General features: G+C 41.1%; 1 protein-coding gene and 1 pseudogene across 18 annotated transcripts in view; both read right to left on the bottom strand.

The window, feature by feature from the left end:
• Window positions 1-3261: 3261 nt before the first annotated feature.
• On the bottom strand, window positions 3262-4787 carry LOC144582557 (myc-associated zinc finger protein pseudogene; annotated as a pseudogene).
• A 4280-nt stretch (window positions 4788-9067) lies between these two features.
• Window positions 9068-23645, bottom strand: part of LOC144582558 (phosphatidylinositol-3,5-bisphosphate 3-phosphatase MTMR4-like) — a 31335-nt gene continuing 16757 nt past the window's right edge. For 5 of the 18 annotated variants that reach the window (XR_013535505.1, XR_013535515.1, XR_013535506.1 and 2 more), the window contains one exon: window positions 9068-12766. Coding sequence is in view for 4 of the 18 variants with exons in the window: in XM_078372782.1 (XP_078228908.1) it covers window positions 12734-12766 (33 nt within the window). In the remaining 14 variants the exon portion in view is untranslated. Of the gene's footprint in view, window positions 12767-13705; window positions 13809-15226; window positions 15775-17786; window positions 17852-19951; window positions 20073-21698; window positions 21816-23645 lie in introns of those variants that run through there. The other 13 variants (XR_013535507.1, XR_013535504.1, XR_013535516.1 and 10 more) reach the window with 10 other exon arrangements.

Below are 23645 nucleotides of genomic sequence, written 5' to 3'. Positions count from 1 at the left end.
TTCAAGAAATTAGCGTGGGTTGAGAGAACGAATGAAACATCACTTCCCTGATGTAGACAGTCCAGGGTTCTCTAGACAAACAGAATTAGTGAAATATAGATATATATGTATTGTATATTGTGTAATATATATATATATATGTATTGTATATTGTGTAAGTTAATACTTAATAAACATATATGTACATATATATATCTTACAAGGTCCCACAATAGGCTGTCTGCAGGCTGAGGAGGCGGCTCAGGCGGGGGCAGCACCCCGGCGGCTCTGGCGGCGGCTCGGGCAGCGGCTCAGGCGGCAGCAGCACCGCGGCGGCTCAGGGGCGGCTCAGGCCGCAGCAGCACCCCGGTGGCTCGGGCGGCGGCTCAGGCTGTTTGGTTTTTTTTTTCAACTTAAATGCATAATTTTTAGGGGTGATTTTATGTTGAAAGGCTTAAGGAAGTTGACTAAGTTTGTAAATGTAATATTGTAAAATTTAAAAGAACCTGAATTAGAGCGGGGTGCACTGGCTTACACCTGTAATCCCAGCACTTTGGGAGGCTGAGGCAGGCAGATCATTTGAGGTCAGGAGTTCGAGACCAGCTTGGCCAACATTGTGAAACCCTGTCTCTACTAAAAATACAAACATTAGCCAGGTATGGTGGTGTGTGCCTATAGTCCCAGCTACTTGGGAGGCTGAGGCAGGAGAATTGCTTGAACCCCAGAAGCAGAGGTTGCAGTGAGCTGAGCTCACACCACTGCACTCCAGCCTGGGTGAAGAGCAGAACTATTCCATCTCAAAAAAAAAGAAAAAAAGAACCTGAATTACTACGTTTGTAAATTTGGTTTATTTGGTTTACAAGAGTCGCTTTAATGGATAGGAAGATATTATTTATTAGAGTTAGACGTCTGCCCCATAAGGTTTTGGAAGTGTTTAAAAATGTAATCAATTAAGTGTTCACTGCTTAGGCAAATTTAACTTCTCAAAATTGGGAGGTAATTAAAAATAATACGTGAAAGTGATTATTCTTATTTTTATACACAAATTATTATTATTATTATTATTTCGGAGACGGAGTCTCCCTTTGTTGCCCAGGCTGGAGTACAGTGGCTCAATCTCAGCTCACTGCAACCTCTGCCTCCAGGGTTCAAGCAATTCTCCCGATTTAGCCTCCTGAGTAGTTGGGATTACAGGCACACGCCGCCATGCCCGGCTAATTCTTTTCTATTTTAATAGAGACAGGGTTTCACCGTGTTGCCCAGGCTGGTCTCGAACTCCTGAGCTCAGGCAATTCCCCAGCCCTGGCCTCCCAAAGTGCTGAGATTACAGGTGTGCGCCACCGTGCCCGGCCCCAAATTATTAAATATATAACTAGATAACAAACTGTGTAAGTTGGACCTGAAAGCTTAAAAGAAAAAACTTAGATATTTTTTTTTTTTTGAGACGGAGTTTTGCTCTTGTTACCCAGGCTGGAGTGCAATGGCACGATCTCGGCTCACCGCAACCTCCGCCTCCTGGGTTCAGGCAATTCTCCTGCCTCAGCCTCCTGAGTAGCTGGGATTACAGGTACGCGCCACCGTGCCCAGCTAATTTTTTTGTATTTTTAGTAGAGACGGGGTTTCACCATGTTGACCAGGATGGGCTCGATCCCTTGACCTCGTGATCCGCCCGCCTCAGCTTCCCAAAGTGCTGGGATTACAGGCGTGAGCCACCGCGCCTGGCCAAAAATTAGATTTTTTTAAAAAAATTAAAGTTTTAATCAACTGGAAAAAATTCAAACTCAAAGATATTGATTTTGAGCACAAAAGTCCCTTTCAAACATTAGAAACTCGCCGGGCGCAGTGGCTCATGCCTGGAATCCCAGCTCTTAGAGAGACAGAGGCGGGCATACATCCTGAGCCCAAGGAGTTCAGACCTGCGTGGGCAATATAGCTAGAACCCATTCTCCACAAAAAAGGAGGGGGGAAAAACATGTAACTCAAGCATTAGAAACTCAAACTGATAGTGAGGTACGGGGCGGGACTCGACTCTGAGGGCGTGCCTCGGATACCGGACAAAATTGAGGACTAGCTAAAACAGGGACGAGTGTAAGCAGCTTTCCATCCGCTCCCACCAGCAGACCACGTCAGTTTCCCATTGCCATGGCAACACACAGGGGAGTTACCGCCCCTTTCCATGGCAACAATCTGACCACCGGGAAGTTACCATCCTTTTTCTAAAAATTGTCTGCATAAACCTCCCCTTAATTTGCATATGACTAAAAGTGAGTATGCATGTGACTGCAGACCTGCCTCTGAGCTGCTTCCCTGGACGCAGTGCCTATCGGGTAGCCCCGCTCCTCATGGAGCAGCGCCTCTGCTGCTGCTGTGCACCGCTGAGTCAATAAATACTGCTTAACAGTATTCCCCCACCCCCAGGAAGCACCTGTAGGCCCTGGACCCCTCGCTCACGCTGGCCCCTAAAACTCCATCTCTCCTCTGCCTCTGACCCTCCTGGCTCCTCCTTCTGCTCCCCTGAACTTTTTCCCCTGACAGATTCTCAAGTAGGACGATGTTCAGGGCCTGACCCCAAACCCCCTACCACCTTATGAAGGTACAACCTTTGCGGGCCCTGCTTCTGCCCCTCCTCAAACCTCACCGCTTTCCCTCTCTGGGAAAGAAGCTCTGATCTCCCTCCTTCTTCTCCTCCCTCCCCCTGGAAAAAAAGAAAAGAAAAAGGAAAAGAAAGCACCAACTCCCCAGGGAGGGGCAGTAGACAGCAAGGAGAGAGGATTGGAAGGAGAGTAAGAGAACCATTGAAGGAAGAGGCTCACAAGTCCCTGGGAGGAAAGGGCACAGGCTTACAGAGAGGAGAGGAGGTACGGGCAGTGGCTGCTCCTGTCCTCTGCCACTCCTGCCCACTGTCCATGGGACTTCAACACAACCGAGGGGACAGGTTTGTGTGGGGTCAGGTCTGATAGAAGAGAGGTGCAGGAGAAACAAATCGTTAAAACCTAGCGAATTCCCCTAAAACATTTCTTCCTCCTTTCCTTCCGGAGGCTCCTTGGTTGGTGGGGAAGTAGTGAGGAGTTGGTGGAAAAAGAGGGGGGAGAGGAGCCAGTACCAAGGAACTCTACTCCATTCTCCCCTCTCCCCCACAACCAACTTGGAGCTCACCAGGGCTGGGAGGGAAGTGGCTGAGAGCTCACAAACACCCCCTCTGCCCCCGAGAGGGAGCCCAAAGCTGTGGGAGGAGCTGCTACTGCCGCTGCCACAGCTGCCGCTGCTGCTGCCACCGCCGCCGCCATTGGACAAACCTCACCAGTACCTGGTGGGTGCGGGGTCCCCCTCAGCAGGTGGGCTGTGGCTGGGGGGGCGTCTCCTGGGACGGGGGGGCGGCCCCCCCAGATGGGTCTGCACGTGGCCAGCCAGCTGGGCAGGGGTCTTGAACGCTGCACAGCTTGCAGAGGATGCGGTGAGCCCGCGGGGCCTGGAGCCCGTGGTCCTTCACCGCGTGGATGCGCAGGTATGCTGCCGTGGTGAAGCCTTTGTTGTAGAGCTCACAGACATGGTGAGGGCCCTGGCTGTGCACCTTCATGTGGTCCGAAATATGAGCCGAGCTCAGCCTCTTGCCACACACGTGACATGGCACCTTCTCCTGTCGTACTGTGTGCGCCGGCAGCCGATCCTTCGTGGCGACAGCCGCTTCACATTTCTCACATTTGAAGGGCTGTTCTGTTGAGTGCACTTTTCTGATGTGACTGTTGAGGTGATCCGGCCGGGAGAAGCTCTTGCCACAGTGGGAGCAATTGTAGGGCTTCAGTACAGCGCCGTCAGGTGAGCACACGTGGTAGCTCATGCGGTCCTTGCGCTTGAAGCGCTGTTGGCACACCCGGCACTGGTAAGGCTTCTCCTCGTCCAAGTGCGACAGCTTGTGTCGGTTCAGGTGGCAGACGTCGCGGAAGGCCTTGCCGCACATCTCGCAGGCGTGGTTCTTCCGGATGCGCTTCCCCTAGGCGGTTGTGGTCACCACGCCAGGCGGCCACTGCGGCCGCACCGCCGCGGGCACCCGCTTCTCCTCCTCCCCCGCCGGCTCCGCTCAGCTGGGTCACGCTCAGGAGGCTCAGGGGCACCATAGTGGGCATGTTCATAGCACCCGAGGGGACCCAGCCGGCCTTGGCTCCCGTGTGGATGGCTTCGTGCCTCCGGAGGTTGTAGCCGTTCTTGAATTCCTTGGCACAGAGAGCGCAGATGTAGGGCCCCTTGCTCTTTGTCTTCTCCAAGGCAGACGCGACTGGGGCCACGGTGACCGTGGATGTTGGGGCTACGAAGACGGTGGCCGCCGCCGCGGCGATGGTGGCGGCGGAGGCGGGGGGGTGCGGCCTCGGCCGCAGGCGCCAACACGGGTGGGGGTGGCGGAGGGGGCGCCAGGGGCTGTTTCAGGGCCGCTGTGTCCACCATGGAGGCGGCGACAGCGGAGACGGCGGACTCCTGGGCAGCAGCGAGCACCGGGAGCAAGTCCACCTGGAGGGGCTCGGCCGCCAGGGCCTGGGTGTGGGCGGGGGCGCCGGCGCAGCTTGGAATGAACTCTGGGCGCAGCCCTGGGAGGCAAAGAAGCGGGACTGGAGCTCAGCCCCGACCTGCAGGGGGTTCTGGGCGTGACCCTGAGGTGGCGGGAAGGAGTTCATGAGGCCGCCCACCCCCTGGGAGTCCAGGCCCAGCACTGGGAAGGCGGGGGCCAGCAGCGTGCAAGGGAACACCGGGAACAAGGCCTGGGCCGTGCTGAACGCGTGGCCCGTGCACCCGGGCCGGCTGGAGGGAAGGAGGGCGCCTTGCGTGCTGCGGAGCGCCGCGGCGACGGCGGCGGCGACGCCCCCTAGGTGGGAGCGGGAGGCCCCGCGGGGCGGGGCCTGGGGCGGGGGCCCGGGCGGCGGCCGCTGCGGCCGTTGGAGCCTCTAGAAATCTTTTTAATTCAGTGCTCTTGTCACCCTTAACATTGAGCAGTGGCACACTTTTTTAAGAACAGACAGAATGTACATATGAGTTCTAAGGCATTTTTGAAATATATCCATTATTAAATAATAGAGAGAGGTATCAAACGCAAGTCTCCTGTGTCCTAAGTCAGTTTACTACATACAGGTGAATTGATGATGTAGAAAGCAATAATATTAAAATGCCAAACATCACATCAACCGTCCCAGCAATCCAATGCTCTTGGTCCTAGTACTATCTAGAGAATTTTAAAAGAAAAACATTACTTCCATTGCTTCTTTTATTAACTCATGTATTTATTATTTTCTTAATTTACTTATTCATATTTTGCCATCTAATGCTGAATATATCTGTTACTATGAACTAGATATGTATTTGATATCTACATTGGTAGTAATTTCATAACTATAGGTAATGCTTATATTAATATTTGAAAAATCTCTTTGAAACTTACAAAATTTATGTTAATATTAGGTAATGTAAATGATGAGAAATGAGGGATAGCTTAAATCCAGTGGCAGAAATAAATTGCTCATGAAGGAAGTGAAAAACTCTAGCAGAGTTCTGCAATTTGGAGACAACAAAGAGCACTAAGGAGTGGAAGGAGCGTGTGATGACTTGGTAATAAAATAAAACTTTTAATTTTGCTAAAGAAAACAATGTTTTCTACATGAGAATAGTAGAACACAAGATTCGTAAACGTTTAAACACGCGCACATACATACACATATGCACACACATAAATGTCATATCCTAGATCTTGCTGTTACTAATAGATGCAAACCCATCATAGTCTTAATTTTAAATACTTTGCTCTCTGACAGCTCACTCTCAATGATAACTCTTCATGGACCTCAGACTTACTAGAGCTGCCATTTTTCTATGCTCCTCATTCTAACTTTTCTGTTCTACTCAACTTTAATTGATGAGTCAGTGATCACAACAACTCAGTTGGCATTAACCTTTGCCCTGCTCACTTTGTCCAGTTCCTTTGTATTAACAATCCTGGTTAAATCTTCACTACTGCGTACTCCATACTCTGCTTTTACAGATGAACTTAATGTGGCTGAAAGGGGTCCTGGGGTTTGGCACCAAACCACCAATAAAATAAGAGAAATTTTGCAGTTTGCGGTGTTAAACCTTAGAATGTTTCGACTGTTCATTTTTTCTGTACCCATTAGAAACCTAATAGTTTGCAGGTTTATAAACGAGGTCTTACATACATAAACATATAATAACTATTGTGGCAGTGAGATTCCACAGCCAGTAGTTATACTTAGAAAGTTGTTTCCACTCAGAAATGTTTGATTAATGTTGATCATGTTAATCGTAAAATTTTTAACGTCAAGAGCAATATAAAACATGTCAAATGACAAACATTGGAGAACACACATATTTAACTAACAAATTATTCACATCATCTATTAGACCATATTTGCTAATATTTTTAGGTCTTTTGTTAACAATCTATCAACCTGCTTTCTTTGGCTATTTCCCAAATTACAATTAGCATGATAATTTCTCAAAAATTAAGGAAAAATAAAATCTGTTTTTGTATTCATTTTAAAGAGACTGTTTTGTATGGCAACTGTTTTTTTCCATGCAAATTTTAAGAAGATATTGCTTAAATGTACAAATGTCTTTAATGTTACTAAGCAGTTGGTTTTCCTTTTTGAGAATATTTTTTCTACCAGAGATAATATAAGCACAGCAGATATCTTAGGAGCTATGCATGTGTGTGTGTGTGTGTATCATTATATATGTGTTATATATATGTATATATATAGACCTATGTATATATACAGCTATCTATATGTGTATGTAGAGACAGCTATCTATACATATACACAGCTATCTGTCTATATACCATCTACTTTGTAGAGAGTAAGTGTGTGTGTATATATACACATATACAGGTATCTAGCTATAAGACTCTCTCTCTAGAGAGAGAGAGAATCTTAGTCAAGATGCACATGTGAGTTGAAAAGTTCAGGATAAGGCCTAGAGCATTCAGTGACATAAATGGTGGAAATACCATTTCATTAGCTTAAAGGACATAGTTGCCTTTTTAAAAAAAAAAAAAAAAAAACAAGTTGATGCCAAATCAATTATATCCAAAAGCAATATAACTTTAAAAACAATTATTTGTAATATTTCTACTTTTGTAAAAAAAAAAAAAGGGTCAAAGTTATCAATATATAGCATTATTGTACCCATACAGAGATAAGATCTTTTTTTTTAACATTTTACAGATGTGAGTTTAAATGATGTCTTGTTTTAATATCTAAATGGTGAATTACATATATGTATATTCTTTATATTCTTTCTGTTGGCATTTTTGCTAGTGCTTTATCTTCAAAATAAGCAAGCAAAAGGAATTGTATGAAAATATCTTAAATATTATTTAACATTATATACTTCACATGACAATTTTATAAGTATGAACCATGCAATAATCCTGAGTGTCTGATTCTGTATTACTTCATTAGTGTTAAGATGCAGAGTATAAAATATTAGATTGCAATGATATACACTATAGTGTGACAAAGGGAAACAGATTTAATGTAAAAAACAAAGTCTTCAGCAAAAGTTTTGTGATATTGAAGAATGTTCATCACGATAACAAATTTCCATTAACCATGTGATCATTGAAATTTTAACATCTTGAAGCTTACTGAATTTTTTTACCTTTGTATGTCATATTTCTACTAAAAACATGGAAAAAATATTTTTATATAATAATAATAATGAGGCCGGGCGCGGTGGCTCACGCCTGTAATCCCAGCACTTTGGGAGGCTGAGGCAGGTGGATCATGAGGTCAAGAGATCGAGACCATCTTGGTCAACATGGTGAGACCCCATCTCTACTAAAGATACAAAAAATTAGCTGGGCATGGTGGCGCGTGCCTGTAATCCCAGCTACTCGGGAGGCTGAGGCAGGAGAATTGCCTGAACCCAGGAGGCAGAGGTTGCGGTGAACCGAGATCATGCCATTGCACTCCAGCCTGGGTCACAAAAGTGACCTCAATAATAATAATAATAATAATGAAATACATTATAAAACTGGAGGAAGACTCTATATTCATGCTCATCTAAGTTAGTATTGGCTTCTTTTCCTTTGCCTAACTAAAAACTATAGAAATAATGGATAAAACATATATTTAAGATGACTTTTAGGACAGTAAAATGATTCTGTATGACACTACAGTGGTGATGTGTGTCATTATATATTTGGCAAAACCCATAGAATGTGAAGCACCAAGAATAAACCCTACTGTAAACTATGGACTTTGGGTGGTGATGTACCACTGTGGTTCATTGGTTGTAACAAATGTACCACTGTGGTGCAAGACGTCAACAGTGGGGAGGCTGTGTGTGTGTGAGGATAGGAGCTCATGATAACTTCATTTCCACTCAAGTTTGCTACAAACCTAAAACTTTTCTCAAAAATACACTTTATTAAATTTTGAAAACTATAAAATCAATGGCAAAATTATACCCATATTCAAATACAGACCTCAAAGTCAGATTAGTAAACTGGACTTGATACCACCATTAACCAGTGTGTATCCTAATCTGGGAAATGTGGTTTCACACTGTCCAAAGTAGGGATCTGAAACAAAGATCCTTTTATAAAGCCTAAAATCTGGAGGCATTTCAGCACCTAAAAAAGCTGTATAATCAGCATAAGGAAGCTGCAAGGATGCTTACTTTCTGCCCATGGTCACGATGATGGGAGAAAAGAAAAAAAACAGCAAAAACAGCCACCTACAAAAAATCAAAACTTAAGATCTGTTTTAGCCCTGCTCGATGATTCCACCATGCACTCCTCTGTAATCCAAAAGCAAGAAATCAACATGAAAACTGGTTCAGGAGCAAAGAAATCCTTTTTGAGCCCTGACCAAAAAAAAAAATGATACTTGATTAAGATACTTTTGCAATATAGGGCAAATGGCACACAGAATTCCTTAAGGGAAAAAGCAATTTGCAATGAAAAAAAGATACCTGTGATGTTTAATTACAACATGTAGCAGAATACTTTGTTTTTCTACCAATGTGGGTGATAAAAGAATGAGAATGATAATATAAAATTAAGACAAAAAAAGAAATCCAGAAATAATAATTGCTTGCTGTATTCACAATAAAAATGCCATCATTCAATCAAACACAGAATTTGAGGAATTACTTCTGGATTACATGGTATTTGATGCTCCAAGAGGTATAAAATGTTTGATGTATTCATTTAATGTATTATCAAAATAGTATATGATCCAGACTTTTCACAAACAGAAAGTGAGAAGGTTAAATTATCAAGATAAACTTCTAGTGTAATAGTGGCATTGCCTGAAGTATTTAATGAAACAGCATTCGGAGTCCTCAGCTCCCGAGAGTCCCATGCTTCAGAAGTCCAGTGATGACAGCACGTTCTTATGAAACAGTTTATCATTCTTTCTTACAAAGCAGATATGATTATGTTGGTAACATTGCTTTTCTTTTCTTTTATTGCAACAATAATACTATTGCAAATATTTGAACATGCATCGCATCTGCAAAATCCACAATATGTTGTCCATAGGGTTGAAGCCCTGCTCTTTAACAGTTTTATAGGAAAAGAAAGCTAAATACTTTCTTGTTTATATCATAGATGATAAAAATTTTTTGGATGGCACTGAAGAGTTCAAAAGGTGATATAAAGAGTTTTGTCTGTAGCTTCAGTTAAATAAAATTGGTTTCTTCTGAGAATACAGTACAAATATGTTTGTATGATACTGTTTTTACAAATCATTGACTCATAATATTCCATCTTACTTTTACAACGTGGTGGTTGATCCCATGGTTTGACTTAGATTTTAAAATAATAATAATTATTATTGTAAACAAATGCTGAATTCGAAGGAAACAAAGGAAAACCCAGAAAACCCATTAGAGATTTCAAAGGAGTGAATGAAATATAATCTTTGCAAATAGAGTAAGCAGAGGAGATCAAAAGTTGACAGTTCAAGAGAAATGTTGGGGTTAGATTGTTTTAACTATTAGGATACATTATACTGGCAGATAGTGCAATGAAAGCCCCAAAGCTTACTCCCAGCTTGCTTAAGCAACTCATTGCCTAGTTCACTTGACTTCTCCATGTTCTCTTTCTGCACCAACATGACACAATTCTGTGATTCACCAAAAGGAACACGTTATTCCAACAGTGAAGGGTCTGTGAGAGACCACGTGAGCATGAAGAGGAGTGTTCAGGGAAGTGTGTAGGACATTATACATTGGCTTTCTCCTATAACCCCATGTAGAGATTTATCAGTAAGTATTAGAGAAAATGGGTGGATAAATCTACATTTCATTAGATTAGAGAAAGTGTATATCAAGGAGGAAGACCCATTTCCCATTTACCACCATAGAGGAAGTAAGAGAGCAGAATTTTATAGAGATATAAGTATACAGAGGGATAGAGAAGTCAGAAAGTAGTACATTTAACAAGATGTATATGCAAAGCTGATTAAAATATTGATAAACTAGAGACATTATTCACTTTAAAACTGGCAGTTAAAGTCCTTTGGCAGCTTGATCCAATTGCATTTGAAGTATAATTCTATTTTAAATAATTGATTGAGACTAATATTCAGAAGTTTATTTAGTATGTACTGTAAGCAATGTTAGAGCTCACCAAAGCTCAGAACTATATTCCTTGTTCAATTTCTTTGCTGGTGAAAATATTATGCCTTAGGTTAAATTTTCAAATTATTGTAAAAGCTAAGTTTTCAAGTGGATGTAAAGAATGTGAAAATTGGTAGTTTCACACAGCTCTAATGCCTTTCTATGAGTGAAAGGATGAGAAACAGATTCTCTCTATTTGATTATCTATGCATTTATCATCTGTCTTGTCTGCGTTTTTCCTCTGAGCACCCTACAGAGGACTGTACAGCTAAAAGGTTTTCCATTATATGTAATTTGAAGTAGAACGAATGATATGCAATCATATACAATGTGAGAAAAATTATGACCATCTCCAGAGAGACTCACATTTAGCCTCAATTTACTCCCAGAAGGCGTGGGACAGACATTCTCAGTAGTATTCTGAGGGTCAGACTGTGGAGAACGAGCCAGCTTTCCTGTTACTTCAATAGGAACGTGTCAGTCCTCTGCTAACTTGGGTATGTTTTATGCCCACACATTATAGATTTAACTGGAAAAGGAGGCAAAGCACCAACCGAGCACAAAATGGCTCTAATTATTTTTCCCATTGTATTGTTTCCCTGCTTTGTACCTGAATTTCCAGACATTTTCTGGTTTCCATTTACACAGCAATACAAGTGGGTATAAAAGATTAGCCATTCCTGGGAAGCCTGGTGCTTTAGAAAAGTTAGGTTTTGTTTTGTTTTGTTTTGTTTTTTGGCTATAAGGAAGAAAGGCATGCTCAAGTTCTTCTAAGAAAAACATGGTGGTATATTTAGTGTGAAGAGATAGCTTCATCTATGGCCTGGCTCTTCAGAAACTTACTATTTCTTTTTGCTTCTCAGGGTGTCTATGCCAACATCCCTGGAACAAATATTATCTCTTCCTGCAATTCTATTGTCTGCTGGTGTTGCTGGTAGAGCTACGCTAAGTGCTAGGCAGGGACTGAAGCCTCAATGGGCATGGGAGCTTACTCTAGGGAGTGGCTGGCTGGGGAGATTCTGATGGTCTCTAAGCCGGCAGCTCTGAGCTCTGAGTTGAAGTTCTGCTCTCCAAAGTGAGCATGACTCAGAAGCATTTTCGGGTCACCTGTCTTTGCTAGCCTTACCTCACTCTTCTCATTCTCTTAAGAGGTTTAGGAAGAAATGAAAATTATAGGGCTTGGTCTCAACATAGCAAGAACTGTGGGGAAGATCATTTGCTTTCTAACCTGATTTCTTCTTGTGACTTCAGAGGCTTCCTTAATTTCTAGTTAGAAATGTTTATCCAGCATATTTCATTATTATGTATGAAGTATCTGCCTTGAGCCAGTCAATGTTGGAGGCAGTGAGAAACAGTGATGGGCACGTCAGATGAAACCCTGCTCTGATGGACCTAGAATCCTAATGAGTGATAGTTCATAACTATACTGTATGTTTTCGGTTAGTGATTAATGCTTAAAAGCACTCATATCAGAATCAGGAACTTATTCTTCAAAAATTATGATCGATTCTCTTTGTATTTTTCAAATATTTTGGTGGTATATAATAGAGTCAGTTTCTTCAGGAGCGCTCTAAGCTTGATTCCCTTTTGGAAAATACATACTACAAGGGCAACATTAGAAACCCCCATGATCCAATCACCTCTCACAAGGTCCATCCACCAACATTTGGGATTACAACTGGGCCTGAGATTTGGGTGCCACACAGAGCCAAACCATATCAATGGTTAACTCAGCACTTGTGTTCCATACCTTTTCTTCTTGAGATCCCATTAAAAATATTAAATGAAGAAACATAACAGCCAAGGGAAAGGCAGAAGGACCCTTCCATGAAAAAAAGATTGAAACAGATATCTTTAAGGAAAATGAGAAGGAAAACTTGTTGAAGGATGACACAGATTGGGAAGAGGATGCCCAGAGTGTAAAGGAGGAGATGGGATGGGCAGCAGGGCTCCAGAGGGATACCAGGCTGTGCATTCACAGGTCAGAGGAGCAAAAAGTGGGTCCACCCACAGCAAGAAGGGGACCTACTGTGATCCCCCTCTCCATGAGCTATGTAGGAGGCTGAGGCAGGAGAATTGCTTGAACCCAAGAGCAGAGGTTGTGGTGAGCTGAGATCATGCCACTTCACTCCAGCCTGGTGACAGAGCGAGACTCCATCTGAAAAGAAAAAGAAAAAAAATCCGTAAGGTACTTATTTATTGTGTTTATCAGTTACTTTTCTCTAAACAATACTAGAATGTGAACTCTACAAAGGCAGGGATTATGTTGTTTCTTTTGTGTTGTTGACTGCTACAAGACATCAAACTGATGTATTTAAGAATTGCATTCACATGATAGGTGATCAATCAATATGATGGGATAGATGAGTGAATCTAAACACTGTCAAATGATATATAATCAGTTCACAGTGCTCTCTAATAAAAGGATGACATGTTGAGCATAGTGCTTAGTTGGTGCTTAATAAACTTTCATTGAATAAAGAAACAATGAGTGAATGAATGAATTTTCAAAATGCCTACCACTTCTATTTGATGATAAGGTTTATTATCTGACTATTTAATCTAATTATCCAAGACTCTCTGGTGTTAGTTACCCAATTTCCAAATATAAGTTAACTAGAAATAATAAGCTGTCTTTGCTGGGTATACATTTCCAACTAAATAAAAAGAAAGTATATTCAACTATCAGAAACCTAAGACAAAATTAAACATTTTTTCGCTGAAATTTTCTCCCTTATATTTTCATTTAATAAAACTTTAATTACAAGTGTATATCTTTTATAGACTCAGTCTGTATCTTTTTTTTAAAAAAGAAGGCACACATGTACTTTTCTAAAGCAACGTAGGAAGGTAGGAGATGCGTCTGAGCTGGTGGTGGGGAGGCCTCAAGATGGCTGCCCATGAGCGGATGCCACCTGACAGGTGCCAGTAAAGAAAGAAAATTAATTTTCAGATCCATTGCTGCAGGACTGAGAAAATTTATTTCAGGAGCTGAGCAACTTGTCATTGCCATTCCAGCAGTTCTGTTTACAATTCTGACTTTCTTCAGTCAAGAGTCTGAAGATTTGGTACCCCAGGATATGCAAGTCTTCTGCACCTGTGGATTGGATGTGATGAAGAGTCCCACTGTTCAGTAGCAGAGGCCTGTCAGAACAGAACTGACAATTTTTCCCTCTCATTTTGTGTGATGTGCCTTAGGACTAAGGTAAAAAAAAAAAAAGTCATTATTTCTTCACAAAAAAATAAAACACAAAATTCTTTGGTGATTTCTGGATCTCAAGTGACAGTCAATTGCTCCCCACTGTTACTACTTAGTTTTCTTGATCAAACTTACATTTTCGTATCATCTCTGCCTAGCTAGAGTGATAGCAATGGAAAAGTCAATCAAGATGGGAAAGAAGATTCTGACGCTTAAACATACTGAACAATTTATAACTTTATCATTGTCTGTAAGTCTATGCTCTCATGCTCTGGGGTTAATTTAGTCTCATGCTGTTATCACCATGAAGACCAATGTCAGTGTGGGATTGAATTTTTACATTATTAAGTTGACCAACCAATAACCTCAGACCTACACAAATCAAGGACTCAAACCAGGCACAGCAGAAAGCCCTGCAGACAGCGCTCTTGATCAAGGGGCTGTTCCAGTGAAGGAGTCAGCATGTTTCTGGAAGTGAAGGTCAATGTGAATCCCACATGGCATGAGGACACCATGTATCCCAGCATATGCATTGCTTGGCTGAGGGGTTTGGCTTCTGAGGGCTTTGTTCCTAGTACTTTTGGATTCTTCAAGTGGTCCAGGACTGCTGTGCCACTTCAATGTAAGCCCAATTTTGCTTAGCAAGGTCTCAAGCCAATCCTTAGAAACCTTTTGTTTCTGGTTCTAGTAAATAAAGGGCCCTAGGGGACTTAGATTAGGGAAACCAGGTGAATGTCAGTGCTTATCTGATGAAAAATGCCTCCTTCTAAGGCAAAGTCTTCCTTCTTGGTAGCCAGACTGCTTGTCTGTGTGTGTGTATGTGTGTGGGGTGGGTAAGAGAGGAATCTAACATCTTCAAGCTACTGCAAAAAGAAAAGGCAGTTCCCATTTAGAGTTTGGTTATAGAAAATGAGATGAAAGGAAAATAATTATTTAGATAATCTTACACACTTAGGCAATAGGTTCCTTAAAGCACGGGAGAAACGTCTCTTTTATGTAATTGTCTAATAAGTTAGACAAAAAAAGATAAAATCTGATACATGTGTTTGAACTGACTGTGTATTGTAATCATGATAAAGCATTGCCTTGCAGAAAGCTACTGAGAAAGTAGACCAATGATACTTTCTTCTCATGATAAGTTATTTCCCTTAAATGTATGATTTGTGTAAAGTGAGAAAATTTCCCATTCTTTTGAAAGAGTGTGTTTCCTTCTTTTAACAGACAGCAGTCAGAGCCTAACAAGAGAGCCTGTCTCAGCACAGCTGTTCATCCCAGTTGTGCTTAGTGACATTTTGGAGCCATGTCCTGCCACTTTGGTCTATGGGAAGACCCATGTTGCTTTTTCTCCCTTGTAACTCTAAGCAACCACATATTGTGCAGAACTTCCTAAAATCATTACACGTGGAGAAAAACTGAAGACTCTTTTCAGCCTTTTATTTGTAGATGTATCACAAACAAATATTTCAGCAAATATCCTCTACTTTAAAATTAAGATGAAACACTCCGCTATTTTTGGTTTTGGGGACATATTTGTTAACTTGTTTAAAAATGGCAATGCTACCTACATTTTTGCAAAATGTATGACAACAGAGATGTTGAATATATTTGATAACTATATTAATAGTATTTGGCAAGTGAGGATTCTGTCAAAAATCACAGCTATAAATTGAAATAGCATGAAACAGAACAATCTACAGAAGGAAATTGCCAACATTCTATCAAGTTAGTGAAACCTAGCTGAATTTCGTTATAACTACTCATATGTTAAATAAAAGATTTTTCTTTTTAGTGAAATATTACAAAAGAAACACTGTTTTCAGGGTCATTTTGCAGCGTGCTTTTCTTGAACTGATATGCATGTCTTTTTTAAATGTTTGGCTTCAGTTTTCTTATACAAGTTGAGCTTTATCTTGACGTTTTGATTAAATATATAGGTTTAAAAGGTAATTGGCTTTGCAGTGTCATTCCTGGAAAAGATATAGAAAAATGTAATAATTATTCTTACATTAATTGTACTATGCAATAAAAGAATTGTTTATTGCAAATGCTACAAATCTGAAGACACATCTATTGAATAAGGCCGTACAAAAGCTAACGTCTGTTTTAGCACTTAAAATTGTCTAAAAATGGATAGTATAATAATAAATCACAACCTTATCTTACACTAAAGACTTTCATTCTGAAAGATATGTAAAACTTTTTAAAGCTTCCTGAAATCCAATTTTTCATTTTCCTATATATAAATAATAGTATATTTGGAGAAGGTTGTAATGTTTATTCCGCTGTGACTGTTAAAGAGACTGTTTCATTTTGGATCTGATCATACTAGCTGTTCTTTTGTGGATACATCAGATGTTTGCAATTAACTTTTTTATTATTAAATAAGACCACTGATGTTTCATTTGGAATTAGTTATTGGGTATGAAATTAAAGAATAAAATTTTGTGAGTAGAATTTCTTTTAAATAAAAGTATGCTATGAAGAAACCAATAAAATAGAAATGAGTCGTATCTATTAAATAGAAATGATACGATAGGAGGCAGCCTTGAAATGGTATCAGTCATTTCAGTACAATTGTTAATATTACATTTTGTCATATTAAAAAGAAAAATAATTGGAGATGAGTATTTAAGCCACTAGATTAGTTTTTTCAATAGTTTTAACTGCTTAGTGATTAACCTATAATACACAACTCAGATAATTGTAAATAACCTCGTATAGATTGCTTTGTCAAACCTCAGAAGTCAGCCCCTATCTTTTTAAAACTACACAAAACATTACCAAATCTTGAACAAAGTAATTTAAAGCCTGAAGAGGAATTTCTTCAGGAATGTTCTCTACCCATACAATTTGCTTCTGTAGATGTTAAACTTGATGTTTACATGTGCACATCGCAAGGGGCATAGGCGGCTTATTTGTAAAATCATTGCCGATGGCATAGTATGTGCATTTGCAATGTATTCAGTGGCTTACAAGTTCCAATGTCGCTAACATAAATAACGCACAGGAAGATGAGCTCTTCTATGCGCAGGTGTCTTTTTAGGTAGAAAACCAAAAAGATACTTTCCTTGTGCCCTTTCCTATTTGTCTGAGAAGCAGATGTTAATATTTTATATACAATTTACCTTAACCGATAATTGGCAATAAAGATAAAATAATTTACTGTTTCAGGATTCCTCTGTGTTAACTAATTAAACCAGCGGCAGGCCTGGAGCACAGGACAATGGCAAACTTCCAGCTGAATTAATTTTATGGAGGACCAGCTGAGTAATTAAACTCCAATTACAGGCAGTTTAGCTCCATCACCTTCATACATAATTAAATGGAATTGGTTGATACAGCTTCTATTTTTAGGATGGCGCTTACCAGCTTTCTGAACCCCACTGTGACTTTGGATTCAGGCCAGTCAATTATTAGTAATTTCTCTTTCAAATGGAAATGCTTTGGATTAGTCATATCTTTTGTAATGGTTGCATTAAAAAATATCTCTCTTTTCCAAAGTTGTGGTATACTGGAATCTCTCTTTATGATTCCATGTAGATGGCATATTCATTTATATTGGAATATAGTCAGAGGAGTACCAACAGGTCACAGCTACATGAATCTGAAGGTTTGCTGAGATGACAAACTGTGTCATCTCAGTGGCAGAGGAACCTGGTACTTTTCTTCAGGATGGACCTTTTTTTATTCACCTATTTTTGCAAAACCTCATCCAGAAATCACTATGTTTATTTTTGCAAAGTTCAGGTAATTTGATTCTCTTGAAAGAGACACTTACTATGTTTTGGGCAATACATAGCAATGCTATATAAAAATGCTGTGTATGCGAATATTCTATAAATAAATTTCCATGGATATATAATGATGAATTGATTATGAGGTTTTGATTTGCATGTGCACAAATTTCCATTGTTTATTATTGCAAATATGTACTCAACTGAAAGCACATTTATAGTATAATAAATTTCTGAAGACATACCATTTATTAGGTTTTATTAATCAGTCTGTAAGCTCAGATTTGCTTTAGATGTCTAAAAATCATTCCTGGTAAAGAGAAAATATATTTTTTAAATGGCAATTATTTTGGGAGAATAATAATAGTTAATGACGCTCAGAAAATCCATCAGTTTTAAATGTGGTGAAGCTGGCTGTAACATATAAGATCTTTATGTACAGGTGGAAATATTTCATCATGGTCCTTTGCTATTTCAACTCACATGGAAGAAAGCCCACTGGGTGTACTCCTTGAACCAACCAAATAGAATCAATCAAAAGACACACATAGCATCGGCAAACATCAGAGAATACAAAGAAAGAAAGTTCAAGAAAATGCATCTCAAGGGCTCTGTTTGTACAGGTCTGGCCTCTCGAAGATTGAGCCATTCTTAGACCTTTTACTGGAGAGGCTTTGTGTAACGCACTGCCTAATGGCTTGGCTGTTCAAATGTGATACAGTCCGTTATGACAGTAGGCTATGCTACCTATGTGCAGACGGCAAGACAGAACTGAAGCAACAGTCACATTTCCAAGCCAAACAAACTTAAAAATTAATGCTGTGAAGGGGAGAACTGTATTCCAAATCTCCATGAACTGTTACCGGTGCCAAATTAAATGCCTATCAAAGGAGCAATGAAGAAGTATTATAGGAAATAAAAAGGGAAGGGGAAAAACTCCTTTAGGAGTTGAATAATTTAATGGAGGGAGGGACACTTCCACCTGAAACTTCATTTGCAGCAACTTCTGGGAGTCACAGGTGTTTTAACATGTTCCCTCAACCACTCGTTCAATCCCTTGCAAATTGTTGACCTTTAGAAAATTGAAGGCAATTCTCTAGTCAAGACGAAGTACAAACAGAGGGTATAAGAGCCCCTGATTTCAGCGAGTTTGTAATCTTGTGGAGGAATCGTGACACATGCTTAGTATTATTAATGCAAAGCAAAGATCTTTATGTAAATTTCTTAGAGTAAAAACCATGAGCCTTTTGAGTTCAGAGGCAGAAAAATAAAAAAACAAATCTAATCGTTCTCTCTGCTAACATGATAATGCCCTGTTGTACTATTTGTAGTCTGGCGTTTTGCTCTCCAAAAAGTCAGAATTATTCATGCACTATGTCTTATAGAGTAAATTGTGATAGAGTTTAGAGAACTGGGAATGGAAATATCTCTAATAATTATGTGCTTGCTCCTTATAGAAGCACACATTTTATCTAGTACTTCTAATTATATGGTAGTGATGCGTAAGTATTACTAATTACAGGGAAATGCTTGTCATGCATATACCATTTTCTTGGTTTTCAGTTAAAAGAAAATGCCCACCAGGGTAAGAAATAGATGCTGGAAGGCAGCATACTGCTGCCAGTGTTACGGGGCTTTCAAAGCTTTCACTGATTTTCAAATGTAGTTATTTCAGTTTCCTGGTTTGCAAATACATAAATAACCAATCATGTGACGGTGTTCACCTCATGTGTTTTATGCAAATTCCTAGTGTTGCAGGTTCAAGTAGAAATATTTTACTTGGCATTAATTGAATAAGATGTAAAGGTACAAATATGCTTAACATAGACTCAAAAATAGGCATTCTTTTAGGGCCCACTGAGGTATGGACCTAACTTAAATCCGTTTACCTTTTAGTTTTTAAAATCATTAGATGCATATTGTTACAGAACAAGACATGAAAAATTTGTGAAACTTCATATATCTTATTTCATTAATACTAAAGTTTAAATGTGTGTACTTAAAAATATTAAGTTCCGGCCTTGGCGGGAGGGGATGGAGGCGGCCGCGGCGCCGGGTCGGGATGCGCCGGCGAGCACGGCGAGTCAGCCCAGCGGCTGCGGAAAACACAACTCGCCGGAGAGGAAGAAAGGCCGAAGATATTATAAAAGCAGCTCGGGAGAGCCTTGCGAAGATGATTGGTGGGAAACCTCAAGACATCATCTTCACGTCCGGGGCACTGAGTCAAATAATTGAGTAATCCATTCTGTGGTGAAACATTTCCACGTAAACCAGACCTCAAAAGGAGACACGGGTGTGCACCACAGCCCAGTAGACGGGCCAAGCCCCATTTCATCACTTCCTCTGCGGAACACGACTCCATTCGACTACCCCTGGAGCACCTGGCAGAAGAACAAGCGGCAGCGGTCACCTTTGTCCCGGTGTCCAAGGCGAGCGGGCAGGCAGAGGTATCCTTGCAGCCGTCCGCCCGACCACAAGCCTCGTGAGCATCATGCTGGCCAACAATGAGACCGGCGTCGTCATTCCTGTCCCTGAAATCAGCCAACGCATTAAAGCCCTGAACCAGGAACGGGCAGCTGCCAGGCTGCCTCCCATCCTTGTGCACACGGATGCTGCACAGGCCTTGGGGGAGCGGCGCGTGGATGTGGAGGACCTGGGCGTGGACTTCCTTACAATCGTGGGGCACAAGTTTTATGGTCCCAGGATTGGCGCACTTTATGTACGAGGACTTGGTGAATGTACCCTTCTCTACCCTATGCTGTTTGGAGGTGGACAAGAACAGAATTTCAGGCCAGGGTAAGGCAGAAAGTTAACGTCTCTGACCTACTGGCCGTTTCATCTGTCTGTAGAGCAGTGACATTGTGAAGAACCATGGCACCGTTTCTTTGTCTCGTGGGGGGCTCTGTAGCAGAGTCCATGCTGCTGCTTTGTCACAGCTGGCTCCACTGACTGATTTTATGCTGAGGACTCACGGGACCTGCAGTCTCTCTGGCAATGAAGGAAATCTCCGTTTCTTTTAACTGCTTCAAAGCATCCAATTCCCCTTGTAATTTTGGCCCAGCCCACTGGTGAGAGAACTGTTGGACCCTTCATAGCTGAGGCCTGCTGCTGTTTGAACTTCGGGGATCAGCAGAGCCACACGGAAGCACCCTGATAGCTCCTGTGTCCCCTCTATGTACAGTGACATGTTAACTGGGAAATTACTTCTTGCCCCCACTTTTTGTTAGAAACTTCTTACCGAGAGAGAAACAGGAGCAGCATGGGGATGAGTTCCCTGGATTTCTTTTTGCATTGTGTATTCCACACAGTGCTGAGGAAGCTGGCAAACCAACACAAAAATGCCCAACCAAAGCCTGTCCTTTCTGGCCAGTGGACCAGGAAAGGAGCGGCCTAGCAAGACAGAAGACCTTCAGACAACAGCCGCTTTCCTCCAGCCAGGCACTGCAGAGTAGTTGTGCTGCCGCGCCTGTCGACGCTGGAAAACATTCAGTGGGAAACCCAGACTTCCACCAATACAGGCTGTCACGAGGCAGTCCACATCCTCACCAGTGTGTCAAGTCGGCCAGGTAGAGAACCAGGACTTCCACCCCCACCATGGTATCAGCAGAGACCATATAGGGATCTTGGACCCACACGTGTCAGTCACAAGGAGCATCCTCCCGTTGGGTGTCAGCAGCAGCCAAGTAAGAAATCTAGACGTCGGGCGGGTGCAGTGGCTCATGCCTGTAATCCCAGCACTTTGGGAGGCTGAGACGGGCGGATTGCTTGAGGTCAGGAGTTTGAGATCATCCTGGCCAACATGGTGAAACCTCGTCTCTACTAAAAATACAGAAATTAGCTTGGTGTAGTGGCACTTGCCTGTAATCCCAGCTACTTGGGTGGCTGAGACAGGAAAATTGCTTGAACCCAGGAGTTGGAAGTGGCAGTGAGCCAAGATCGCACCACTGCACTCCAGCCTGAACCACAGAGCAAGACCTTGTCTCTTTTTTAAAAAGACAACATTAAGCCGGGCGCAGTGGCTCACACCTGTAATCCCAGCACTTTGGGAGGCTGAGGCGGGTGGATCACGAAGTCAAGAGATCAAGACCATCCTGGTCAACATGGTGAAACCCCGTCTCTACTAAAAATACAAAAAAAAAAAAAAAAAAAAAATTAGCTGGGCATGGTTGCACGTGCCTGTAATCCCAGCTACTCAGGAGGCTGAGGCAGGAGAATTGCCTGAACCCAGCAGGCGGAGGTTGCGGTGAGCCGAGATCATGCCATTGCACTCCAGCCTGGGTAACGAGAGAGAAACTCTGTCTCAAAAAAAAATTAAAATTAAAAAAAAAAAAAATATATATATATATATAAAGACAACATTAAATAAAATAATAATAAAAAATTAAGTTCCCCTGCCTTTATTGTTTATTGGATAAACAATAAAGCTTTATTATTATAAAATTTTAACAATGCTATTGGATATTTTAATGTGATGTTTATGTGTTGTGGTATTTATTATTATACACAGTAATTTATTTTTATATTTGTATGACATGCTTCACAATTTATGCTTCTACAGTTATTTTACTTTGAGGGGAAGGATGAAGCAGTATAAATAATCATTACATTCAGCTACTATACTTTTGCTGAAGTTCAGGAAATAGAAAACTCTTAGGGACTAAGCAGATTTTCAAAATTATTGCATGTAATTAGCCCAAGATTAAAAAGAATTTTTTTTGTCTCTTTCCCAGTGAAAGATTAGTGATGTTTTAATTAATTTACTGGCACTCAGTTTAGAAGAAGTTATAAACTTTGAGGAAAGTAAACCCTTTGAAACAATTTCATTAGTGTAGATTTTCAGAATCTGTATTTAAAAAGAGACATAGTAACTTAAGACTATAACATATTAAGTACTTCTTCTCCTCATTGTGGTATTTTCCATTAAAGAGAAATAAGACTACCTATGCATATTACTTATCTCTTCCAAGACAGTATTATAAATATTTCAATACCTTAACTTTTTAAAAAAATCGACACATGTATTTTACATATGTATGGGGTGCATGTGATATTTTGTTACATGTATGGGATACGTAATGGTCAAGAGACGGTGTTTGGGGTATCCATTACTTTGAGGATTTATCATTTCTCTTTTTTATTGCATTTTAGGTTTTGGGGTGCATGTGAAGAACATGCAAGATTGTTGCATAGGTACACACTTGGCAGTGTGATTTGCTGCCTTCCTCCCCATCACCTATATCTGGTATTTCTCCCCATGCTGTCTCTCCCCAACTCCCCACCCCCTGCTGTCCCTCCCCTATTTCCCCCAACAGTGTGTGAGGATTTATCATTTCTATGTGTTGGGAACATTTAAAGTTCTCTCTTCTTGCTGCTGTGAATTACACAATATGTTGTTGCTATGTATAGTCACCATGAAATCCACTTTTCTAGTTCCCACATATGAGTGAGAACATCAATGTTCTCACGTCAACTCTTAACACTATGAGGTGAATGTCGTTGTTCCCATTTCACCGGGGAGGAAACTGAAGCTTATGGAAGCAAAGTAACAGATGTATGCACAATGGGTATAATTCTGACATATAACATTGAGGTTATAAGGCCTATTCTAACCACTGTACATGAGGCAAAAGAATTTTACTAGAGTAATAAAAAATAAGGGTGTGCTGAAGTGCTGGGAAGAGTACTCATAACAACAGGATTACAAAGTTGAAGGACCTGCAGACAGGTTCGGTTTTGCAGAGGGGTGGGGGGAAGGGAAGAAGTGCGGAACTTCTCAGACATGCCAAGGCAAGGAGGTGTAGAGGCTGTCAGGGAGAGAGGAGCATGTAAATGGCACGTGCCACTGTACAAAGTCCAGGACAGAAAGTGGATTACATTTATGAGGGAGATTTTTCTTATCTAGAATAAACAAAGTAAGGATATTTCTCTGGAAACTTCCTTAATAGGGAGAGTGCTTTCAAAGATTTTACACCATGGGTAAAATAATGATGATGACGACTCTCTTGAATAATTGTGATAGAAAAATGTGCGGTCCAACGTGTGCATTTGACTCTGCAAAATAGACATGTTTGTAGTATGTCACTGCAGTATGTCATTCTTAAACT

The sequence above is a fragment of the Callithrix jacchus genome, chromosome 5, assembly GCF_049354715.1.
Source record: "Callithrix jacchus isolate 240 chromosome 5, calJac240_pri, whole genome shotgun sequence".
In the NCBI taxonomy this organism is placed as follows: domain Eukaryota; kingdom Metazoa; phylum Chordata; class Mammalia; order Primates; family Cebidae; genus Callithrix; species Callithrix jacchus.
The sequence above is the reverse complement of the archived record's forward strand: the minus strand, read 5'-3'. Positions and strand labels throughout refer to the sequence as shown.